Raw genomic sequence first — 24304 nt, 5'->3', positions numbered from 1 at the left:
CGAGAGAAACCAGAAAATGGGTCATTTATTTATTTTAAAATTCATTCGAGACGTCTTTTTAAATTTTTTTTAACGTGAGAATGGTTATCCGAATATCTTGTAATTTTATTACTTTTAACATTGAAAATAATATTATTAATTATAATAATTTTCAAAACGTATTTTAAACGTCAATTTTAATTTTTATGGGAGATGGAAGAGAATATTTTACAATTTTTCATTTTTAACTGCAATGAAAAATAAATTATTTTTCATCCTTTTATGCTCAAAAATGAAATATTTGGAAACAAAAACTATTTTTTGTTTTCAATTCTGATTTAAAATAGCACACTAAGAAAAATCTAATTTTGAACTTTGTCGTAAAAAGAAGTATTTTTTTAAACAAATATTATTTTCCACTTTTTTGCATCCCAAAATAAAAAGAAAAAAATTTATAGGAAAAAAATTGTATAAAATAATTAGATAATTAAACTATTAATGAGTATGACCTTGTTGCTAAGGTGCAAGGTGTTTCATGACGTAAATAAGTATTATAGTTTACACCTAATTTGAGGGGTGATTTTGAACTTAGTGTTACAAATATATCCTTGAAATTAAATGGTTAAGAAGATATCGTTAATGAATGTTGCTAATTTTAGTTATAACTTTAATGTGCCTCGTCATCTAAATGCACTTTTATTTTCGGAAACATTAATTATACACGCAATTTTTGCATGTATAGTAGTGAAAACTCCTCTTTTTCATTTATTTTGGAAATTCCAAATTTTTTAAAATAATTTTTGTTGTTTGTTAATATAAAATAAGCGGCCATTATAAACAGAAAATTTCGAACTAAATATTTTATAATCCCGATAAGTTATTGAGTGATTAAAATCATTCATATTAATTGTATTAATTACTTAATAAATTATTAAATTATTAAATTTTGTAATTTTCACGAATTCTATAATTAAATATTATTTCAATTATTATCTCAATTAAAAAGATGTGAAGTATTGGAGATAAAATGACAATACAAAATTTTTGTGGTATAAGAATTAATTTTTTACTGCCATTAAAAAATTAAATTATAATTTGTAAATATATTCGGTAATAAGTGAAAATTTTATGTGATACTTTAAAAAGATTAATTTCTCGTTCAATATTCACAAGGGAAAAAGCTGTGCTGTACACGAAGCGTTAAGTGAAAAAAAAACAGTAATTGTGAAAAAAAAATAAAAATTCTACTGGACCTACAAAATGGCGATTATAAGATACTTTAAGTTAATTGAACTTTCTCAAGGTCTCATTACGCGCCAGTCTAGGATCCTATCTGTTCTGTCATTAATAATTATCAATTTTAGCGTTAGAATTTTACTTGCTACATATATTTTCATTATCTTTTAAGGGCTTAAAATATTATGATTTCAAAGATTTTAATCAAGATAAAAAGAAGATGAAATTGTTCGAAATGTTACCATTACATTACCACGTAGGAATTAGCAACGGATGACGAATGGATTTCTAGAAAAACTTTCAGAATTCTCATGCAGTAATATTCGTTGGCAATTTAGTAACTATTCGCGAATGTTGATTCTTAAAGGCGAAATGACGTTCATATAAAATGTTCTAAATGTTCTAAAACCAATTAATAAACAATAAAACTATTGATATATCAAAAAAAGAAATAATAAAACACAAGGAAAAATAAAAAATATATTACCGTATTCAACGTAGAAAAATCTTTCAAATGATGTATATTATTACGATAGGCGGCTTAAAGGACTAGAAACATGATTATAGTTACGCGGTATTTTCTACGACACTCTAATGTTAACCCTTTCACGAATATATAATAGGTTTTATACGAAACACTGGTTATAAACTAAAAACCTATACATCATTTCAAAACAAATGGCCACAATTGTAGTATCGTATACTGCTCTTCCTAAAGACGAAAGAAAATCACATACTCCTTTTCGATATATACACTTTTTGTTTACATTCGAATTTCACGACAGAAACGATTATCACACATAAAAATACAAGCACAATTAACACTTTTATCTATTAGCAGTAAATAACAGTAATTCCTGTGCAGGAAATAATAATAAATCATTGCAATATCGAAAGCAGCATACATATGTCGCAGTAAATTAATTTCTATTTAAACTTGTGTTAATAGAATATTTTATTTTAATATCGAATGAACAGGTATCCACTTTGCCTGTATACTAAACAACAAGGAAGATCAGCGCCTCTACCGGCAAATTTTTCTTCGCATACGATGTCCTACAGTTCTGGCAACCTCTAAAACATCTCACTATGTAAAATCTATATTATTATTTCGTTCATATTACGATCGTTATATACGGGACACCACAACAGCTGTCAAATTCTTGTCTATTTACATCAGATTTTACGTACAATTTATATCTATTTTTATTTATATATACTTAAAAATAATTTAAAAATGATATTTATTAATCGTATGCAAGATAAAAGGTACGAAATATTATAAAATAGGACTTAATGCTAGGTTATTCACAACTTGGTAAACAAATTCACGAATATTGCATACATGCATGACGAATGGAGAATTGGAGAATTAATTAGTGTTTATAATCAAGATTCGAAAGTGATTTAAATATATACGTATATTCAGAACAGTTAAAATTGTGTTTTGTAAAACAATTGAGTGCGTCGAAATTTTTGAAGCATAAATAGTTGGCAGATATGATCAATTAAATCGTAGTTTATATATATGTAATTTGTTTTAAGTATAGTACTGTAGTATAGTAGTATAGTAAATTTTTTAATTCTACACTAGTTGGTTCAATAATGAAAAAAAAAATCGTGAAATTTAAAACAACGTCGCAATTAGTATTACGATATACACAGTTCCTAATCGCATATAGTCGAATTTGCACTCGATAACGTAAAACTATTTAATCTATATGTATATCGTAAGAAATTAATTTTGTTTCTCGTGTTTCTTTTTGTATCTTAATACCGGGAACACGTGATTTCTAGAACACAGAAAGATTAATTTGTAAAGGTTCATCGCTCACATGTTTCATAAATTCTCACGTACTAATCGACAACCTCGGGGAGAGTTATCAACGCAAAATTCCTCGTCTGCGATCGTTTTCGCGTAAACCACGTGTCGATGGCAAAGAAATTTTCCGTCGCCATCGTGTGTTGCTCATTATCTCTCTCTTGACACGTTCGTCTCGAACTATCTTTTCACTCGATATTCAAAATGCAATTATTTTTCAGAACTCTCTGGACGGCGTTAGAAAAAACGAAATATGTTATTATATCAAATAAATGCATTATGTTAGTTGTATTATATGCCTGGTTATATAGAGTGAGACAGATGGTCGGTCAGCTTTTGATAGCGCATCCTGCTCGTGGTAAAGATGAAGAAAGGTCACATACACGTGGAAGGAAATTCTTTCTTTTTTTAGATATATGATATCTTTTATTTATTGAATTGGTTTGTAAGTAATCACCATTTTTTATATCGAGACAAATATATGAAGTTAATCCAAAATATATTAAATATTATTTTTTTTTTGTCGATAACAGATTACCGAGTTCTAATTTAAATAAAGCAACCGATTTTAATGGAAGCTTATAAAATGACGTAATTTTACATCAACTGAGATCAGCTATATTTTGTGAAAAATTATATTAAGTTTCGTCAAATTATATTATTCCATTGTCAATTGCTATCCACTACATTGAAGGAAAACATTTTTGATGATACAGTGTACTGAATAAATAATATTGTACACAATACGATATAAAAATTTAACAGATTCACAACGAAAATATTGGATTTTATTTTCCGCTACCACAAATAATCAAAGTATACGCGTGATTCGTTTATGTAATTTTAAAGAATTTAGAAACAATGAGGCAAATTTATAAAAAATATACATTCAGAACAATACAACGTTAATTTATAAAATTCAAGACCAGTAGTTCTACAGTAATACATGAACCAAAAAGATTAGAAAATATTATCAGCAATAATGTTTTAAGAGATATTATTACAAATAACAAAAGAAATTTTTTATTTCCCGATTAAGGTAGTAAAAAGAAAAAAAATTAACAAATAAGTTCTGTATAAATTAAAAGACATGTAAAATGAATGAATAAAATCATAAAAATTACTTCAAAATAATAAGCAGAGCTCATTTTTTATATGTATTTAAAATACAATGACGTTAATACTATATGTTTAGAAAGAAAAACAATCTGTTTGGTTCAAATCTACAAATCCTTTAACGATAAATCATAAATTCACGAAGTTTTGACAAAAGCAATGGAATAACTAATGCACTATTATTTTTGCAATTAATGTTTTTGAAATATTTAAAGAAATGTTAAAGACATATTTAATTCTAAAACTAAATAAAAAACAATTTTGATAAAAAATTAATAAATTTCTTCCCTGTAGAAAGTAAAAAATATCACACATTTTATTTCCCCTTATGGTTTTTTTATGATAATTCAAAAAGTTTCAAGACAGTGGATCGATAAAGATGAACATGCCAAAATCACTGCTTAATCCGACAATAATAACTGTTCGGCTGTCATCCACAGAACTTATTCATCATAATTTCCTACACTGCGAAACTATATTTAATTGTAACAAAAATAAATTGTGAAGAAATAGATGAAATATATGTGCAATTAATTAAAAAATGAATTGATAAATCTATAAAGCCAACCTTCTTGTACGATAATGTGAGTTTACATGCGTCGCAAATAACTATACACGAACTTCACTATTAGAAATGTTCCAACATGTTCTTTATTAAATTCAAAATATTAGCAAACCAGATGAATTGACTCACCTTTTGCAGTCAAGAGGTCAAATACTTTTCATAATTTCATTTCCTAGAAATATTTATTAAAAATTATTCAACTAGGAACTACACCTATAATTCCTATTTCTCTGATTTCTTTAAGTATCCACATAACCTACCAACGAATAAATTCTCGCAAAGAATAATAAATCTTTAAAAGTAGCATTCGGAGAATCTTCAAACTCTAGAATTCATAATTCCTGTGAATCTGAAATAAATAAAATTCTTTAATCATGAAAAAAGACTTTGATTATATATCTATGTAATATTTTGAAGAAAGGTTAAGGTTAAAGACATTTCATATGCTTCGAATTATACGCCTAACCAAAACTCTCAGCTTCGTCGCAAACCAAAACAAATAATTAATAAAGGAAAGATTCGGTTACCGAGGGTTAACAACACGCAAGCACGCACGCCGATTGGAAAAGCTGGCGATTATTCTTTCCGTGCCGCGTGCACGCACGTTCTCTAGATATTATAATACATCGGTATTATGATACACAGTAGCGTAGTGTGCGTGCGTACGCACACGTAAAAGATTAACCATGTTCATCCGCGAGTGTCTATCCGCTTTAAACGTACGGGGTCTCTCGTTGCGCAGACAGTGAAGCGTGGCTGGCATTCGAGCCGTCTGGAAGAGACAGATCAATATGCTGCTTTTGCCGCTTTCTTCCTGTCTCCCTTCCTCCCGCCCCGTTATGTAGCCTCTTTCTCTCTCTTTGGCCCAGCTATCGCACCAGCTGAACATTGGCATTGATTTTCAAAGTTCAGGAAGTGTTGCCTGCCTGCGAAGCCTGCGGTGGGCCTCGCCGACTGTTCTCTGTGACCGGGCTACAACGTTGCATGCACTTTTGGCGGTGGACCGATCAATACGCTCGATACCGCTTCAATTTTGCGCAGAGACCGTCCGCCCGTGCCGGAACTTATGATTCCGCTGCTTCCGGCTAAGAGAAAGTATCATGCAGTATGAACAAATTTTTTAAACATTCGTTTTTTTCAAAATTATAACACTTTTGTTTTTGCAGGAAAAATGCGGTTAGGTGATGAAATTTGATTTAACTATTACTTTCTGAATTGGTTTTATGACTTACGTGTTCTAATATTCGTATATGCGAATATCAAAGATCACGTGCATTCACGTGTATTCAAATACAAAATGTGAAACAAATATCTCATGTCTATACGAACAAATCGCATCTTCAGATTAACGTTACTTATTTGTGTTGAATTTTATTTGCAGAATAAAAGGTATAACAAATGTTTAAATAACATTTGATTCCAATAACAATATTTTCAGTGTAAAATATAATTCTATTTCTCTTTGTAGGGATACTTTAATAGGGAGTTTAATTTACTGGTCGAGTATGTCACAATAGTTAATAAGGTAATTTAATACTGTAATTGTGAAAAGTCACGGTATAGTGTCATTACATTAATGAGGTAACAAATTTTAAAAAATAATGAGTCATTGTAGGATTACAGTATATATAATGACATATCAAATACAATGTATAATTTAAACCAAAGCAAAAATACTACTTGATTAGAAACTTTTGGCACCAACTGTACATACGTCGATTTATAATTTATACGTACATATGAATGCTGTATTGAAGCGGAAGACATTACACACGTCTTGTGAATGAGAAAATAAAGTGTTATATTTTACTGTTCTTTTATTAGCACTGATGATAATCTTTAATTATTCAGATCTCCTACATTTTTAGATTGATTCCATAAATTAAGAGATACGAAATTATGTTTCACTCAAAATATTTCTTTGGTTCAATGCTAATTAAGCATGGTCTAGTTCCACGAGTGAATACTATGACTCAAAATTTTAGTTTCACTTTTTAACATCTTGGATATCTGTACATTAATAACAACAAAAGTACATACAAACAAAAATTTGTTATGAATAAAATTACGTTGCTATGGTACCTGAAGAAAGTAAAGGTGTTATGTATACTAGGTAGAATATGCAGAACAGTTATTGATGCAATGTTTTTTTTTAACCTTTTCAGGGACGAATTTATCAATGTTAGAAGGAGATAATTATTCTACATACTTTTTAAAAAAATAAGTGTTCACATATATGGCCATTAAGCGTTAATTATAAAAGAATCAGTGACCTAACCTTATCCTCATGGTAAAGTTCCATACTTTATGACCCATTTTCTGCCAAACTAATGAAGCACTTGTAATAAAATTTTGTTCAAGTACTAAACTAATAATGCCAAATAAATAAAATTCGCTATTTTTGCTATAAAGCTTGAGAAAAGAAATTTACATAAGTAAGAAATATACAAAAATTCATAAATAATCTCTTTTCTCAGTTCATGTGTTATTTTTCAAATTCATAAATTACATCTGCTATTTGCAATCCTAAGAAAATGGGTCAGAATTTAGAAAAATAAGACAGGATCTCGCGAATAATTTATTTATTCGGTAATAAACCTTGACTTTCGTAACAAAAATTTATATACCTCTAGTGAATTAAAGAAAAAAATTACATCAAATTACAGTAAAGAGAGTAAAACTTTTGTTTTCAGGTTTGGCAGTAAAAGAAGACAATTTCTTGACCTCTTCTTAAAAAGATCTCGCACATGTAACAAGGAATATTTTTTCACAATGATATTCATGATGTTTATTGAAATAGAATCCTTCCAAAAGATAAAGAGGATTCGACATAACGGTAATAAAGAGAACACAATTGTTACACATCAACACATATATTTTGCTTTTGCATGATGCATACATACGATAAACAGTACAGTGTTTACGCGTTCCTCGAGGTATGGTATACTAGAAAATTTCATTATCCACTACTACAATTGCTATTCGACGTATTATTTCGTTACTTCCGCTTTCCTGTGTACTTCTGCTGTGGAGCTACTCATGAGAGAGAATCGATAGAAAAAACTGAAACGGAACGAACACAGTTACAGCTGTGAGAAACACACTCTGCACGGTAAAGATTCGTATATTTCCTTTTTATTCCATTACTTCATCTCGGGAACAAAGATTGCGCGTTACTGGTGTTTCGTTTCCTCAGAAAGAAGAACGAAAATGGGGAAAATAACCGACGAAGATTCGGCTTGGTCGTCGACAATGAAATTGGACGAATGCAAATGGCGGCAGGCAAGGGCGCGGATTTCTAAACGCTATAATTATCCAAGAGTAATGTTAACAGTAATATTATATTATTGTTGCTGCAACGAAACATCGTTTCCTTTGTGCATTTCCAATTTCGCTCATCTGGCCGACCGACAATGTGAAAAAAGAAAAAAGAGAGAGGGAGAGAAAGAGAAAGAAAAAAAAGGAAAATCTTTGCTACATTCGCTTGTAGATCAACGCATACACACACACTGCCTGAGGGAACAATAAACGCATCCATATTGGAACCGATATTTTCCTCTTACACCGCAAAACGTCGTCCAAAAATAGTTTCGGAAATTGAGCAAGCATTAAAAAACAATCGCGCGCGAACAATGCGAAAGACAGTGAAACGGTCAGCAAAAAGAGCAAACGATCGGCACTCAGGCGACCGATTTCGACGACCAATATAATAGATGTATTGATGTATCGAGAGGGTAAAAGCTCTCTCTGTTAGCTTGCAACAGATCGACTTTCAGCGACGTGAAAAGAAATCGCATCGTTCAAACAGAAATAGAGTACGGTTCGCAGAATCGCGCGATACTAGGAGAGAAAGAACGGAATACAATAACAACAGGTCATATCTGCGCAAAGAACCTGAGATAACTGTCTTCTATTATTTTCTTCGCCCTCTTTTTTTCTGCTTTCTTGTTTTTCCTTTTTTTCGATTTTCTATGAGCTTCCATATTTTCTTGCAAAACGGGACGAACTGCTAATCCCTTTCGAACGAGTGCTTCGATTAACTTTGACAACGAAGGTAGGAACTACCTGCCTCGAACTAAAAAATATCATGTACAGCCTCTGTAAGTATTGCTACGATCAATTGTGCTCTTTTCAATCTCGGCCCTCTTTCTCACACTCTCGCCCCCACTGTAATTCTCTATCCTCTTCCCTTAACCTCTTTCGCTCGTTCGCATCGTGCCTCATTACGCAGCATTCTCACTGTCGCATCAATTTTGCACGATACTTCGGTACATAAGTTCGCTTACGCTAACGCAGATAGCCTCTACACTCGGCTGCTTCGATCGATTCTCGTCGAAGCAACGCGTGATTCGGAAAAAGAGTGCCGTTGACCAAGAGAAGCGATGACCACAAGTTCAGCTGAAAATGAGAGTCCAGTGGCGACACGGTGCGTCACCAGATAGAACTTGAGATGAGCGGCGCATGATCATCTCGCGACTAACCGATCTCGCCATTTCGTTCATCGCCTATTATGCCAATCCGTTTTGTACAAATATATACAAAAAGGAGCCATGCTCGCGTCCGGAGGATTTTCTCGTCAGAGCGAAGAACTCGCGAGAAGATCCTCGAATGCTAGAGAATAACGTATGCTTGCATTATTTCTTCTTTTTTTCTGGTTTCTCGTTTCGTTCCTTTCCCTTCCTTTTTTCCTTGTTTTTCGTTTCCTTTTTTTTCGTTTTTTTTTCTTTTTTACCTTTTTTTTAGAGACAATAGCGAGTGTATGGTTCCTATTTGACGGGCGTTACCTTTTTCATCGACAAAATGAAAAACCAAAAAGCCCTCTCACTTAAAGTCTAGTGATTAACTAAAGGTGAAAGTGGACGTTACACAATTGGATACCGATCCGTTTATGAATGACTGGGTAAGAACGATGCCCCTCCCTCCCCGAACTTCCTCCTTCCCTTCTCTCTCGTGTGTTAACGGATACCACCAGACGAGTTTTATTACAAACAGATTTCGCGATTTCGCAAACGAGAAAGAAAAGAAAAAAAAAATAAAACGACGAGAAGTAAAACAAAAAGTGTGCTCGAACATCTTACAACGATTCAGACGTACGGTTCTTTTTTTCCTCGCAATGATTCGAGTAGAAAGAAAAAAAAAAAAAAAAAAAAAAAAAAAAAAAAAAAAAAAAAAGAAAAATAATTTAATAGATAACACGCAAAACAAATGTAAGTTCTTTTGTACATTTAAAAATGGTTACTCCTTTAGTCCATAAGTTTTATTAATAATGTGGTATGTACACATATACACAATGTACAGAAAACCCGTACGCTGGGTCTAAATATGTTCGCCATGTTTTTTTTCCCTATCATACAAAGAGTGTGTAGTAGTAGTAGTAGAAAGAGTATACAAATAAAAGATTAGAAAAGGACGACCGTCAGGGATTTGTCCGACGGGGATTTAGAACACCGAAGCGCGATATTTCCCGACTTCAGTTAATCCGCGATCACGCAATGCTGCGTGAGTAAAAATAAAGTACAATACAACCGCCTAATTTTAATGGTATCGTATCGTGTTTCCATGTGTATTACTCTGTGTCTGTGTATGTGCGCGCTGACGCGCGTATTTCGCGGGTATGTGTGTACGTGTATGCAGCAAATCGTGCATGCTTATATGTGTATGGCGTGTAAAACGTTATGTCCTCTGTATGTTGTACTTCAAAAAACGCGAAAACCGTCGCGACACAAGAAACAATAAAGAAAGGCGATCGAGCCTAAGTACAAACCCAAACCGGACACAAAATCTCTCCCGCGGTTTCTTCTAACGACGATTCGTATATATTCGACAAAAACCACATTTTCTTTTTATTTCCTCGCGCATTAACCGTTCTACGATAATCCCATATATACACGTGTGCAGGACCGACGCCAGCGTGTCAAAAAGTGCCAAAGACTTCTTCTCAAGACCAGTCAAAACAATTGATCGAATGAACGATCGATCGAAACAATCGGTTGCCTCGGTGAACAGAACACCCAGCGAGCCAGAGGTCGCTGAAAAAAAAATCGTCCACTTTCCCCGACAACAACTTCAACAACTTCGTTATTAATTCCAATTTACACCGACAACGTCTTTGGCTCGAATCGAATAATGTTGGCAATATCGTTGCCAAACATTTATCACCGTTACCAAAAGTATTTTTTGGTGAACCTTCACGGTTCCACCATAATCAACCCTCTTCAAAGAGGGTGCAAAATTTGAGCCCTGTTTTAAACAATACGAGAACCTTTAAGTTTCTCTCTCTTTCTTTACTTTCAGCCCAGAGCCTGTGGTATCGTCGCCCAAGATAGTGGCTATCTCGCCTTGCATAAACGCCCATGGCACTTGGCTGTTCGCCAGTGGACACTTCTCTCCGCTTGGGCAATAAACCTGAAACAATTGAAATTAACAGAGAATTAGGTTGTTACATTGACCGAATAGCAATCATGCATTCTAGATCCAGGGATATCAACCGGGAATTCACCTCTGACCCAGCTCCTTGTCTCTTTATACTCTCTCGGCTGCAAGTGAAGCAGAATTTGTGGTGTGGCACGCTGGGACACTGAACGAAATGAGTGTCCTCGAGGCGTTCTTGACACAGGGTGCATTTAAGTATCGGTGCTGATACTTGCTCAGCTCCGGTAACCTGGGCGACTGCTCCTTCTGATGACGTTGTCACAGTCGTCGACGACACATGTCTTGAACCATTATTAGACCTCCTACCCGAGGGACCTACAAACGATTAATACAATTTATTACGTTTCACGCAATGCCAATGTGGAAACAGTACCTGGTACTGGTAAGAAAGAAAAAGGAAACAGACATAATTACCTGAACTGTTCGGGCTATGCTGTGATGCTCTGGAGGTACTGCGTTGTTGAGCATTCGTAGCGGTAGTCGGTGGGCTTCTGCTGGTCGGACTCGGATTGTTCGGTGGTTGTGGCACTGATTCTGGTGACGCTAAGTTGTCAGCGACGGACATGAGAGCCGCCATAGGTGAGGGGCCATTTGTCGAACCCTGAAAGATCAAATTATTATGTCAATTTGCATACGGAAAAAAAACACCTATAAATAAATGCATAAATAACAACGAATCCTTGATAGACCATTGTTATCGACATAGTCGTGTTCACACGCGGTCACTAACATTTGAACTTCATTACCTGGTGATGATTCGTTTGTGGATTATCGTTCGAGGCTTCTTGCGCCGGTGGCGGTGGCGGTGGAGGGCTCGTTCGCGGGCGAAGCGGAGACCCTCCGCCATTTGCCGCCACATTTGCTGGTGCCAATGGGATAGACGGACCGACGTACGCCCCTGGAAATACGACAAATGTTTGAACATTTCATCACGAGTATTTCGCAAATTTCTATCTATCATTCTACATTATTAGTATGACCAAGTGATTGTTAGTAGTCGAAAATTCAAAATTTCAAATGATGAACGAGCATCGTATCACACGAGACAGACTCCACGAATCATTGGAAGACAGAAATAGATATCCTTCCGCGCTTCGCGCGACGACAGCGCCACCGTGATTATGTTAATTGAAACGAGTATACTTTTGTCATTGGTTGCATCGAGGGCAGACAGGCCTCGTTCCTGGATTCTTATAAATAGACTTGACAATAGTGACACACGGATCCGACCGATTTTCAAGTGTCTAGAGCCGAATCGACGAGCAGCTGCTGCCCGTTAAGCCGATAGGTTAGGTCGGACGTTACCGTGAAATTGATATTCCGCGGGAGATCGCGATTGAACGACACATACAAGACATGCCATCTGACGTCGCCAGCTGTGTACGAAATGCTTTTCGTGACTTATTTGCTTTCATGACCGCGCGATCGGCGCTGCTACACGATGGAATATCGAGCGTTCTCGTGATTCGATATATACTACAGGACACACCGCGAGGTTACGCATTTTGATATTGTTTACGAACTGCTTCTATACCATCTCGGGTCACTTTCAACGATAAAATCGTTAACACGCAATACGCGTGTTGCCTATAGGTTTATGTACTGTATAGATTCGATTATATCGATGCCATGTGATACCGTATAGTCATTGGCCTTCGAGTTTCGATATATCGTGGGAGAGATAAATATGGAGAGTGCTTCAAATTTTTATGATGTATATTTTTATCGTTTCTCCTATTATTATTAGCATGAAATTCATTTACTTCATTACAATTCGAAATGTGTATCTTAGAATGTTACTTTAAGGTTAATTGCAACCTAACTTTAAAAATTTAGCGAGTGTAAAAAATAATTGGAACTTAAACGAAATATATTCCAATCGGTTTTCCTTGTATTGCCATTATTATTATTATCGTTAAATTATAATTTGATTGTAATTAAAAGTATTTCGAAACGCGAATGTTCGACGTATCGATTAAAATATAAGCACGGAAAATAATTGGAATTTCAATGAAGTATATTTCGGTCCATTCTTTCTTGTATTTATCGTAACCGTGAAATTATAACTTGATTACGATATTTTAATAAATGTTTCAAAATGCAACCAATATTTCAATTGAAAGATAAGTAATTAATTATATTAATTAACTGCGTTTCCGTGTCTTGTTACTGCTTTATGGAAGTATAACCTAATTACGATTCAAAGTACTTCTTTTTTCCTTAATATTTTGTGCAAAATTGACAAAAATTAATTCACAATAATAATATTCACTAGTAAAAAATTATAGGTTATGAAATATCATGCAACATTGCAGTGTTATTTTACATCCTTTATTTTCTCCAATTTTGTCATTAAAATAACATGCATGGATTACAATTGGCTATTCAATATTCAATGAAAATGAGAACCCGTTGCCTTGCTTAAAAATGCGTTCTCTTTTGATGAACCAATTATACATTAAGAAAGGTCAACAAACAAAAGACAAACATATTTCGTTGGATTTACTTGATTTACCGACATTGTAAAGAGATTATAATATTAATTGGATGCAGTAACTATGTTTATTTCTTGAATTAAAACTATGATATAATTAAAATTGTAAATAATAGTTGTGTTAAAATAACGTGCAAATAAATCTATAAAAATCTATGTAAATGAAAAAATTGCTTTAACTAAACAAACCGATTATTCGTATTTGAAAGCGGTAAACTTCCACGAGTAGGTATATTTCAAATCAGCGACCAATCTCGCAACATTACTCTACCACTCTATATACAACGTTACCAATGACTGTACCATGCGACAAAATTGAACCGACAATGTGCTACTTCTTAGTTATCGTGTCTCATTATTTTTCTCAACGCGATGTTTACGCATTTCCAAACCCACACACGAAGAAACGCATTCCGCTGGCACGGGCAGATAAGCGAACGGATCGATATTAAAAAAGAAGCATCGTTTCGTCACGTTCTACGGAGGACCGTGACACGCGATATCTCTCTCGAGTATATCCACTGCCTCTATATTCCAGTGCAACGCAGCATCCGCACGTATCTGGCCCCACCACGAGCGACCAAGTATACGAGTCACCGAGGTCTCGACTAGAGCGTGGTCTGCCATCGAGAAGACGTGTGACCGGTACTTTTCCGTGACGACTTTGATAGAAGCGAGGACCGTTGGCGCGTCTCCGTTCTCTATCTATCTATCTCTCCAATCGTACACGAAGAAACGTAGCAGCAGCTTCGCTATATTGGAGAAACGAAGAACGACGGTTTCAGAGAGGTAGGACGAGGAGAGGGAGGGGTGAGCGACAGAGGAAAAGAAAGCGCATGCGCGGTTTTGTAACAGACATCGCATCACGCACGTAGGCGGTCGGCTTAGTCACACTCTGCGCTTTGTATATCGCTGCTAACCGGTCGACTATAGTGGCCTTGTTTCGAAAGTATGACCCTCCCAACGCGTCGTTGACGCCGTCAACGCGCGCATTTACGGCTGACGTCTCTCTACATAGTGTCCCGAAATGTTTATTCTTAGGTTACGTTTCCTATTAACTCGAAGTTAACCTTGATGAGTCGTTCATGAAACGGGGAAACAACGGCTTTTAATTTGTAAACATTAAACAGCTGAACATAGACGACGTTCATCCCGTGGAAAGTCATATCCTATATACAGTTCCTGTCGAAATAGGAACGAAAGGAATATAGCGGACAAACTAATACGTTTTTTCCGTGCGAATCGTACGGTTGAAAATAATACACCGAACAGATAGCTCGATGGTTTTTATCGGCAGAGTATAACGTTCTATACTCGATGGTTTTTATCGACAGAGTATAACGTTCTATACTCGACGCGTTCGCCTCTTCCTATCGGACTATAGCTCTATCACGTGTTTTGCAACACCTTGTATGTGGCATGACGATGAGAGACGTGCACACGAACGCGATAGTCGTCCAGTGACGTAGGTCGAAGCCGATGTATACATGTCTCTATCTGTACGCGATCGATCGAGCATAGTCGAGACTCGCGAACCGTGGCGATCATTGCGAAACACGACTCAAGCTTGCTGCTCTCGTACTCGGTTACTGCCGTTGTTGACAGGCCGTCATTTCTCATCCATCTCTTTCGCGTGCATGCATACATGGCTGCGTGTATATTTTTAATCGCTTAATTAAATAGAATAAATAGAAAAATAAATAATTATTTTTTAGAACATATAATATATCGACGAAATCAGACATTTTTTTAATCCTAACCTCTTACCTAATCTCTCGTTAATCACACTTTAATAACATTTTCAGTAGAAATGCGATCATAGGAGTTAAAAAATATAAAATAAACATATACCAGCCAAATTTTTTTAAGGAAAGAAATATTTTTATACGATCAGCTACAAAGCTACTAATTTAGAGGTTAACTCTGCGTAATAACGTGCGAAAATAACAAACGTGGAATATACGTTGAATGAAATTGAAATTACATAGGTGTTAAATAGGTTGTAGGATATTTAGTTTAGGTTATTTCTTTATCGAGTTTATCTAGGAAATTGCCGCTTCGGGAACCAAGTATTCTATGCGTTTACTCTTCATTAAAGAGAATAGCAGTGCTTAACGTACGTTAACTCTCTTTGAAGAGGCACGGAGTGACGGGAGAGAACGTAACGTGCACAGATAGAGTGAAATGAGCAATAAATTTAAGTAGCTAGAGAGGGAAAATATCACACGAGCGGTCAGATAATTGCGCGTAGAATTATACTGGCCTGACTGTTTTAACACGATAAGGGCACACGAGGACGGTATAATAATGTTTGTTACGCTTCATGATACCGTGTATTTATGAAAATAATTAAAATATAATACCTCACTACACGCGCTTAATATTACATAAAAAATACCAAAGCTGATTAAATTGAACTAAAAATGAAAAAATATAACAGTACTTAATAAGTATTTATTAAATTTCAATAATAATTACAATTTTTTTCAAATGCCAAACTTAATAAAATATTTTAAGAATACTTAATTAAAATTTTTTTAAAATATCAAGCGTGAGGGAAAATGTTTAAAAGTACACAACTTTCTTAATTTTTATTAAATTTCAATCTTAATTACAGATTTTCAAGTACCAAAACTTAATTAAAAATAAAAAATACCAATTAACAAAAATTTGTATACAATACATAATTTAATTAATTTTTATTAAATTCCACAGTATCGGTTACAAAATTTTCAAATACCAAACTTAATTAAAAATTATTGAAATATGTAACTTATGATAAAACGTAATTAAAAATTTTTTAAATATCGAACTCGTTTAAAAATAAACGAATGTCGGTTCAATAGATTTCAGTCTGCAGCTTTAAAGCAATAAAATACTGCACATGATACATGAGCTTAAAATAACGAGGGAAAATAAAAATTATAAAAAGACGCTCTTTCTCACAAAAATTTTCCCCAAAATCTATGTTTATTTCCAGACTCTAATCTTTGCCAACGATGATCTATTTTTATCTACACGGGAATTCTATTTTCTCAGCGGAAACGCTACCGCTAAGGATAAAAAGATAAAAGGAAAAATAAACAGGAATAAATCAGAATATCTACCGCTGTGAATTTCGCATAGTTCCATGCAGAAGCTCGTAGAACCCTTAGGCCAGAATCCAAATGTATTTACAGCTAGCACCAACGGTTTATAACCAGACTTATGCCTCGCTACGAATCTTCCTTAAAGACAACAATCTACGTATCTCTACGCTTCCTATAGCGTACCTGATCCCGTTCACTCGAATCAGATATCTGCCGTCCTTATTTTACACGAAACAGTTTTTAAAAACCGTTAGACCCATTCACAATGGTCCGTTCGATTCCTCGATCGACCGTTCGAAAAATGGCGGCCCAATAATGGCCGCTAATCACCATCGCTGCGAGACGCCAACTGTTTCAAAGCCAGGTAACCGAAAAGAAGTCGAAGCCGGGTAAAATGAATGGCACTGTTCCGTTATTCTCAACGATCCTTCATCGTTACATTGTTAGATCACCATAACAATCTACGAACGTTCCTATGAGTAACGATCGAGGCACCATTTCCTCGATAAAACATCACGAGAAATATCAAGAACACCATTCGTCGATAAATCGTTAAATTTCTCAGGACGAATAGAATCGTATTAAACTGTTTTTCCTCGAAAGAGGAACTATCAAAATTTTGGGAGGAAATATTCGAAGTTAAATACAACAGAAGTATACGCAAAAACTGAGTTCAACAAAATTTATCTTAAATTCGAGAAAACATCAAAAATTGTTTAAAAATTTGGAAACATTTAACCGAGACATTAAAAGCTTCAATTGAAGGAAAGCTGCATCTAACTACCGAGAGAATAACAGAAGAATTAAGTAGTAACGATAATACAGTACATTGACATTTGCCACCACAAGTGAATTAATTTTTTAATTTTTTAGTTAAAAATCTTGAAACTTTTCTGACGATGGGTGAGTATTTGGGGAAAAAAAGACGTAAATAGGACGTAAGCGTGCTATTTAAAGTCAACGTAGGAAAATGACGTTACTCGTGGAATGATCTAATATGTATAGCGAGACGCGAGGAGACAGGACAAATGGCCGCCCCGCAGTGACTGCAGCGCGCCACTCGATAACCGTAAACACACGCGCGTTAAGGTCGAATTAGAAAGTGGCCAGTGTCGAAATAACGGTCGATGACCAAGGTCACCCCGGCGGTACGTAGGTACGTACGGGCACAGCAAACGCGAACCTCGAGCATCGTCAACCCGCCTCGTCAATGAGCCACGTACGACGGAAAGGAGCGCAAGAAAAAAGGAGGACATGCTACAGTTACCTTCGCGATGCAGTCGCGAAAAAAAGAAAATATATTGCGTACAAGTTGAACCGGTTTTCGAAAGTATTGTACCGCCGCGATGTTCCAAGTGGCAGAAAGACGGTGCCCGTAAAAAAGATCGTACTTTCTACGTAACGCTACGCAGGGAACGAAAGCACGCGTGTAATATAGGCTTATTCCATAGAGTATGTAGCTACGAAGATAACGCGGAAAGGAAAACACTCCGCGGTCCGTGTTCGGCATATTCTTTTTGTTTTTAAGAGATTGGTTATCCGGCTACGGAGAAATTACATTTGCAAAATGTTTGCAACGTCGATGAGATTTGTATTGAGCAACAACGGACTCATTCATTGTATCTAAATATACTGAGTGACGTCATTCGATTGGACGTCACGGCACGGTACGGCACGGCAACTCGGTGTATCTTTTGGTCGTCCCATCACGTGCTTAACGTACGTCTCCTTTATACGCGTTTGGACGACTGCCGTTCGTCCAGAATGAAGGAACTGACCGAAGGAAAGAAGGAGAACGCGCTTACTCAGGGCCGTAAGGCAACGCGCGACCGATATAGTGGGAGCAAAGAGAGAAGGGAGATGTAACTTCCTTTTACTGCGAGCGATGATTCTCCGAAGTCTAAAGGCTGAGTCTTTTAACTCATGCACGCGGCTCCTTTCTCATGCCAGATGGCCACGCGCACGACCAAATGTTTTCCTATTTTTACTACCAGCCGATAAGAACGCGCGAGGAAGACCATCTGCGTCAAAATGGAAGAAAATGCGATACCTGGTTATTAATGTGGCACAGGAGGTAAATTTGTATATATTTGAATTACTACAAATACCGATAACACTATGGCAAAAATTTTCACAGAATTGGGGAGAATATCTAAAGCGTCTTCCACAATATTTTTGGTTATAATCGTATATATAGTAAGAGTAACTTTGTAACTTTGTAATTTTGTAAAAATAAATTTTATATTTGTGATTAATTTTGATTTTCGAAATGGTGGATGGCAACGAAACTGACAGATTTAAAGGTGGAAACGCGTCCATAACACGGAGTACCCACATCATGCCATCTGTGTATAACTCACCATTGGCCTTGAATGTAGTGGCGGTCTCGAAACTGGGTGCTCTCACAGGATGCTTCTCTTTACTTCTATCCTGCACATAACTGACGGCGAGGCTTACAGCTGGTAAGGAATCGCCCCTGGTCAATGGCGGCCTGACCGAATGCTGCTCCTCCAACGAAAGTCTCTTCTCTGCATGTTCGTCCTCGTCGATTGTGGAAATGCTTCGTTTGAGTTGTGCGATGCCTCTGTTGTGGCTGAGGTTCACGTGATGCGCCACCGCGGCTAGGTGGGCGTTTGGGATTCTCACATTATTACTCCTCATGCCATTCGCGATCTCATGGGTTTCTTCGTGTTGCCGAGAGATTTGCTGCCTCGATGTTCCCGAGTTGAACTCGGTAATAGAGTTTCGATGATGAAGCTGTGAGTAACCGGTGATATTATGATGCCTCGAGTGGTTTTGACCGGTATTCTGTATCGGTAGAACGTCCAAATTAGCACCGCCGTTATGTTCAGTGTGTCCGGTCGTTCTGTAGGTTTTCGATGTAGAGGATCTAGCTTCATGGAAACCGTGTGCCTTTTTCATTTGCTTGGCTGATTCCAATACTGCGTCTATCCTGTCAGCACCCTCGTAATTCACGCAACCACGGCACACGGGTTCCGAAAATTCGGTGATCATTGCCCAGGGCATCCTGGGCAGATCGCACAAGTAGCACTGCGTTCTCTTTCCCATCATTTTGCTCGACTTGTTCGTCCGCGAATACTCCGGCGAGTCTTCGTCGTCACAACGTACCAGCGTATCACTCACATCCACTTTTACACGTCTAGTATCCTGTTTCTATGTGTATATCTCTCACGCACTCTATAGGACACGCACAATATAGGTTTTACAGCATATTCAGCGTGAGAGACTATGTTAGTCTCCGCATAAACACTACGAAAAATCAACTTCACTTCCGAGAAATCACTCAATATACTCCCACCGCGTCTTTCACGTTTCCTTTCCACTTTGTATTGTAGCTACATGAATCGACGCCGTAAGGAACGAAGCTCGATAATTCACCGATTATTGCGCCGGGATTTTAGCGAACGCGTATTAACAGCTCGCGAAGTAAGCGACGCGCCGTAAAGGCGGAGGCAGAGAAAAAGAAGAGCACGTTACTCGGACGCCAGATATTTTTACCACAACTTACTTTCGCAGAAAATCGCCTATTGAAAACTAACGACTAAGCACCATTAGCACTGATGCACAAATGTACGCAGCCGATACGAATACAAGAGAAACCGTATTCTAGGTTGAACACGAGACACGAAATAATGGTATGCGCGCGACACAACGACGTGCACTCGCTTGCGTGGTTGCCGTACGAGGAGACGAACGCAGACGAACGCTCGAGAATGCGGCGGTAAAGCGGAGCTACGGGTGTCGCTCTCCCCCTCGCCGGTCCCTACCTTTTCCTCGCCCCCCAATGCCCCTTCGCCGACGACTATTCGACAACGCGACGACGACGACACAACGACGGCTACGACGCGCTCCGCCAATCGGGCGTTGTGGCGTCATGGTGCATGACGTCATAATCGCGGCGCATGCGCACCACCGCTTGCCCTAGGGGGACACGTAGTCAGCGACCGGGACTTGAGCGCGAACAGACCGATCGAGTGAATAAGAGAGAGAGAGAGAAGGAAAAAGAGCCAAGAAAAAAAGATGACGATAACACGCGCGCGCACTCGCTCCGTACCCACTCTTCGCAACGAGAGGTCCACTTTACACTCGAGAAAATGCTGTTAACGAACTACTCTTCGGTTTTACTGAATATGGATAGGATCTTATAATTTATTGGGGATTAAACCGACGATTATTCAGTCCACTGGATATCCGATGTAGATTATTTTTGTTTCTGTTTTTAATTCGATCGAGTTTACGATACGAACCTCGCGTTATATGCGCGTAGAAAAATTCGAAAGGACTCCACCCATTCTAATCTGTATACGGTATCTCGATTTTTTAGTTCGTCCCGAGTTAAAATGGCGCTTAGTAAGAAATACAACTGTATTTCGTCCTTGTTGTTTTAATTAACAGAATATGAATCGGAATCTAAAATCCGATTACGCTCTAATTCTGCTTGATGTTTGTTAATGTACTTAACTGAGACAGTATAACCTAGACGTCTATATGTGAGTTACTACCTCACAACAACTTACAGTGTGTACAGTTTTAAGCATGTCGTTATATGTTTCTACCGTAATTAGAATTATGTTATGATCTAACAATCAGAATTTCAAAATTCTTTCTCATTTCAAACGAAGATTGACACTGAGGATACTATTTATAAATTATATGAATAATTCCAACGCTACCTTCATATCTTAGGTTATGTTTCGCGAACTAGTTTCCGAATCTCGTATACGATAATTTTTCAACCTCGCATGACTCGTGGTCATCGTTTCGATCGTTTTAAGAGAAGAATTTAAAATATTCCATTCGAAAGCAATTATAATCGTATTGTAGAATTGATTCGCTCGTTTTTTCGTGACAATCTTAACGCCGTTGTTTTACCAATTTAATCTTTTTCCTCGTAATTGCTGTTTCCTGTTCATCAACGACTTTAATTCACCGAGAAACCTTGCGAATTGCAATCTTCAGATGCACTTACACGAAATAGCTTAAGTAAAACGATATAAACAATGGCTATTCGTACCATAATAGGAACCCAGTGATCACATAATGGCGTGCCATTTTATCGCTTTTTCTGCGATAAGGGAATATGCGATAACGGTCGCAGGAGGCTTGGCATCCAGAATAGATAGTTTGGTGAATTGACTGCGTTGGTGTCGTTACAGCAATGGAAGTTCAGATTATGCTCTATAGATGTCCATTGATAAACCAACCCATGTCGTCGAACTGCCATTCTTGCCCGGTTTAATTTTACTACCTTACGCTATCATATTACACTGTATTTTGTAACAGTATTACAACTGAAGCAAAAGTTAATCTTCGTGTTGTCTAGAAGCGATACTTTAAGAAAAAGAAGAAAGATACGATAAGATAGTAGTGTCTTATCGGAAAACGTATTAAATTATGTGGTTATTGTTCCGTTTGCGATAATATCTTTTCGTCATCTGTAACTCCTTGGTCGATGTTGAAATCGATTTTATATCTCTCGTTGAGTGGAGCGCGATAAAAATTCACGTAATCTTTCTAAGTATACGTACACAGCGGAAAAAATTACGAAAATTTGTATATAATCGACGTTTGTCTTACATGTAACCGCACCTAGATGTATATCGTGTATCCCATACGATATGTATTTATTTCGGCTTTTTCGCCGCCATATTTAAAATCGAACGTAATCTTGGATCGTTAATAATTCGCAGTACCGCGAGCTTCTACGCGGCGCAAATGTCGAGTATCTACAAGAATGACATCACTCTGACATCATAAGTACGATACGACTTCGTAACACGAACCTTAGATGCAGTGGTGCAGAGAGACAAAAAATTTTAGTGTACACGATCTACGTAAGCGGAAAAAATGAATGACCGCATAGTTTCGCTAGCCCGAGTGTAATTTCTACTATTGCAACACGATCAGATAAAGCACGGAAAGAAAGTGGAATCTATCCTGCCAATCGATAGGGATCGATATGCCACGCAGCGTGCTTCAAGTTAACTTTCAGATATACTTTTATCAACTCGGTTTTCAAAAATTGCATTTAAAATACATCAATATCGTCCGTCTTATCTGAGATCTCGATCGATTTTTATCATCCGCAAGCTACGCGAATAACAAGGCCGAAAATTGAACGAGCACGCATGCTCCATCCAACGATATGAACGTGTCAAACATGATCATAGATTTGGCCAATTGGTAATATTAAAACGTCCAGTTTTGTCGATAACTCGGCCATGTGCAGAGCTGGAGTAGTTGGACGTGGTTGAGCTCGCAAAGCGCATCAAACGCATGGAATATATCTATTTACGGACAAAGCAAATAGCTCTGTCACTCGACTCCATGATGCGATTTTATCCATTAACCCTTCCGCGTTCTGTGTCAGCAGAAGATCTACATAATTACTTTCCTGAGTGTACTCCCTCGACAGTTTTGCAGGGCACGCTGCATATTAATGGTACGCACACCTATAAAAAGAACGTGTGTATAATAGCGACAAATACTAGCTACGCTAGCCTACCATATTTCATAGGGGCGACTGATAGGGCGACTTTATCTAGCGCGACGCGCTGCAAAATTATTTCCGCTTCGTCGAGACACGCGGTAGACATGTCTGGCTCAATGACGCCTTCTTTAATATGCTTTAATTTCTAATTTGACTGCACCGCGTCACGAGCACGATCAAATATAACTATATAATCGTTTCGCGTTCCATCGTTTCACGTATGTGCATTATATAATAGGTTAGGTCGCTGAAAAATATATACGTTGCATTAATTTGGTTCCTTGGACGAAAATCCTTCTGCAAATATATATATACGTGCGTATAAACAGTTTATATAATATAAAAAATTACTTTACATATCACGCGTTAGTGGATTCCGCGTTATCTGCACCGCCGATAACGATCTGCTTCGAGCTAATGATTTCTTTTCGAACGAACCTGGTCACGTGAATGAATGTTATGTTTACAATCTTGCAAAAGGCTCGGTATCATTCATAGATTATCACCGATGATACAAGCGTCGACCAGTGCAAACGAGAATTTTAACGCGAAACCTGTAATTTCTGAAATATTAATATTTGATGACTTAAGTTGACAGTAAATATCCGGACACACCTGGTACGTGTCATAGGGTTATCGTTGCTGAACCATTACGTAACGGAATTTAAAGATTTCTTAACGGAGTTCTATGCCAGACTGTTGGTAACACGTAAAGACGAGGTTACCTCCTCTCTCCGTGCGCGGGAAAATGCCACAAATCGTCGACACCTTGCAGCGAAATATCGCACGTAATATTCTTCGTGCATTATTTTCCGTAACGCTTTCAATCGTTATTTCAATCGAATATCACCATCGAACGATTCCTAAAAACAACTATATAATAATCATATACACAAAAGGAATTTATCAAAAATGAATAAAGGTTGTAAGAATAACTCGTACGTTTAGTAAAAATGCCAGCGTATCTCGAATGTGGGAAGCGTGTTTAACCTAAAAATATTATCGCTTCGTATTGCGATGCCAATCGTGTATGGATTTTTCTTAAATTTACGCTTCTGTG

General features: G+C 36.8%; 2 protein-coding genes across 3 annotated transcripts in view; both read right to left on the bottom strand.

The window, feature by feature from the left end:
* The window catches only part of LOC108549489 (uncharacterized), an 87292-nt gene that overhangs the window by 14627 nt on the left and 48361 nt on the right, over positions 1-24304 (bottom strand). The window lies entirely within an intron of this gene.
* On the bottom strand, positions 9915-20557 carry LOC108549558 (interferon regulatory factor 2-binding protein-like). 2 transcript variants are annotated; one of them, XM_017902983.1, is made up of 5 exons: positions 19094-20557; positions 11897-12048; positions 11565-11751; positions 11207-11465; positions 9915-11123 (listed from the first exon to the last, which is right to left on the bottom strand). In XM_017902983.1, the coding sequence occupies exons 1-5, from the start codon at positions 19803-19805 to the stop codon at positions 11048-11050; spliced, it is 1386 nt and encodes a 461-aa protein (XP_017758472.1). In that variant the 5' UTR covers positions 19806-20557; the 3' UTR covers positions 9915-11047. The 2 variants fall into 2 exon arrangements, with proteins under 2 accessions (XP_017758472.1, XP_017758471.1); XM_017902982.1 differs by having other exon boundaries at positions 9917-11123; positions 11218-11465.

This window comes from Eufriesea mexicana, unplaced genomic scaffold, assembly GCF_001483705.2.
Source record: "Eufriesea mexicana isolate 0111107269 unplaced genomic scaffold, ASM148370v2 scaffold2087, whole genome shotgun sequence".
Lineage (NCBI taxonomy): Eukaryota > Metazoa > Arthropoda > Insecta > Hymenoptera > Apidae > Eufriesea > Eufriesea mexicana.
The sequence above is the reverse complement of the archived record's forward strand: the minus strand, read 5'-3'. Positions and strand labels throughout refer to the sequence as shown.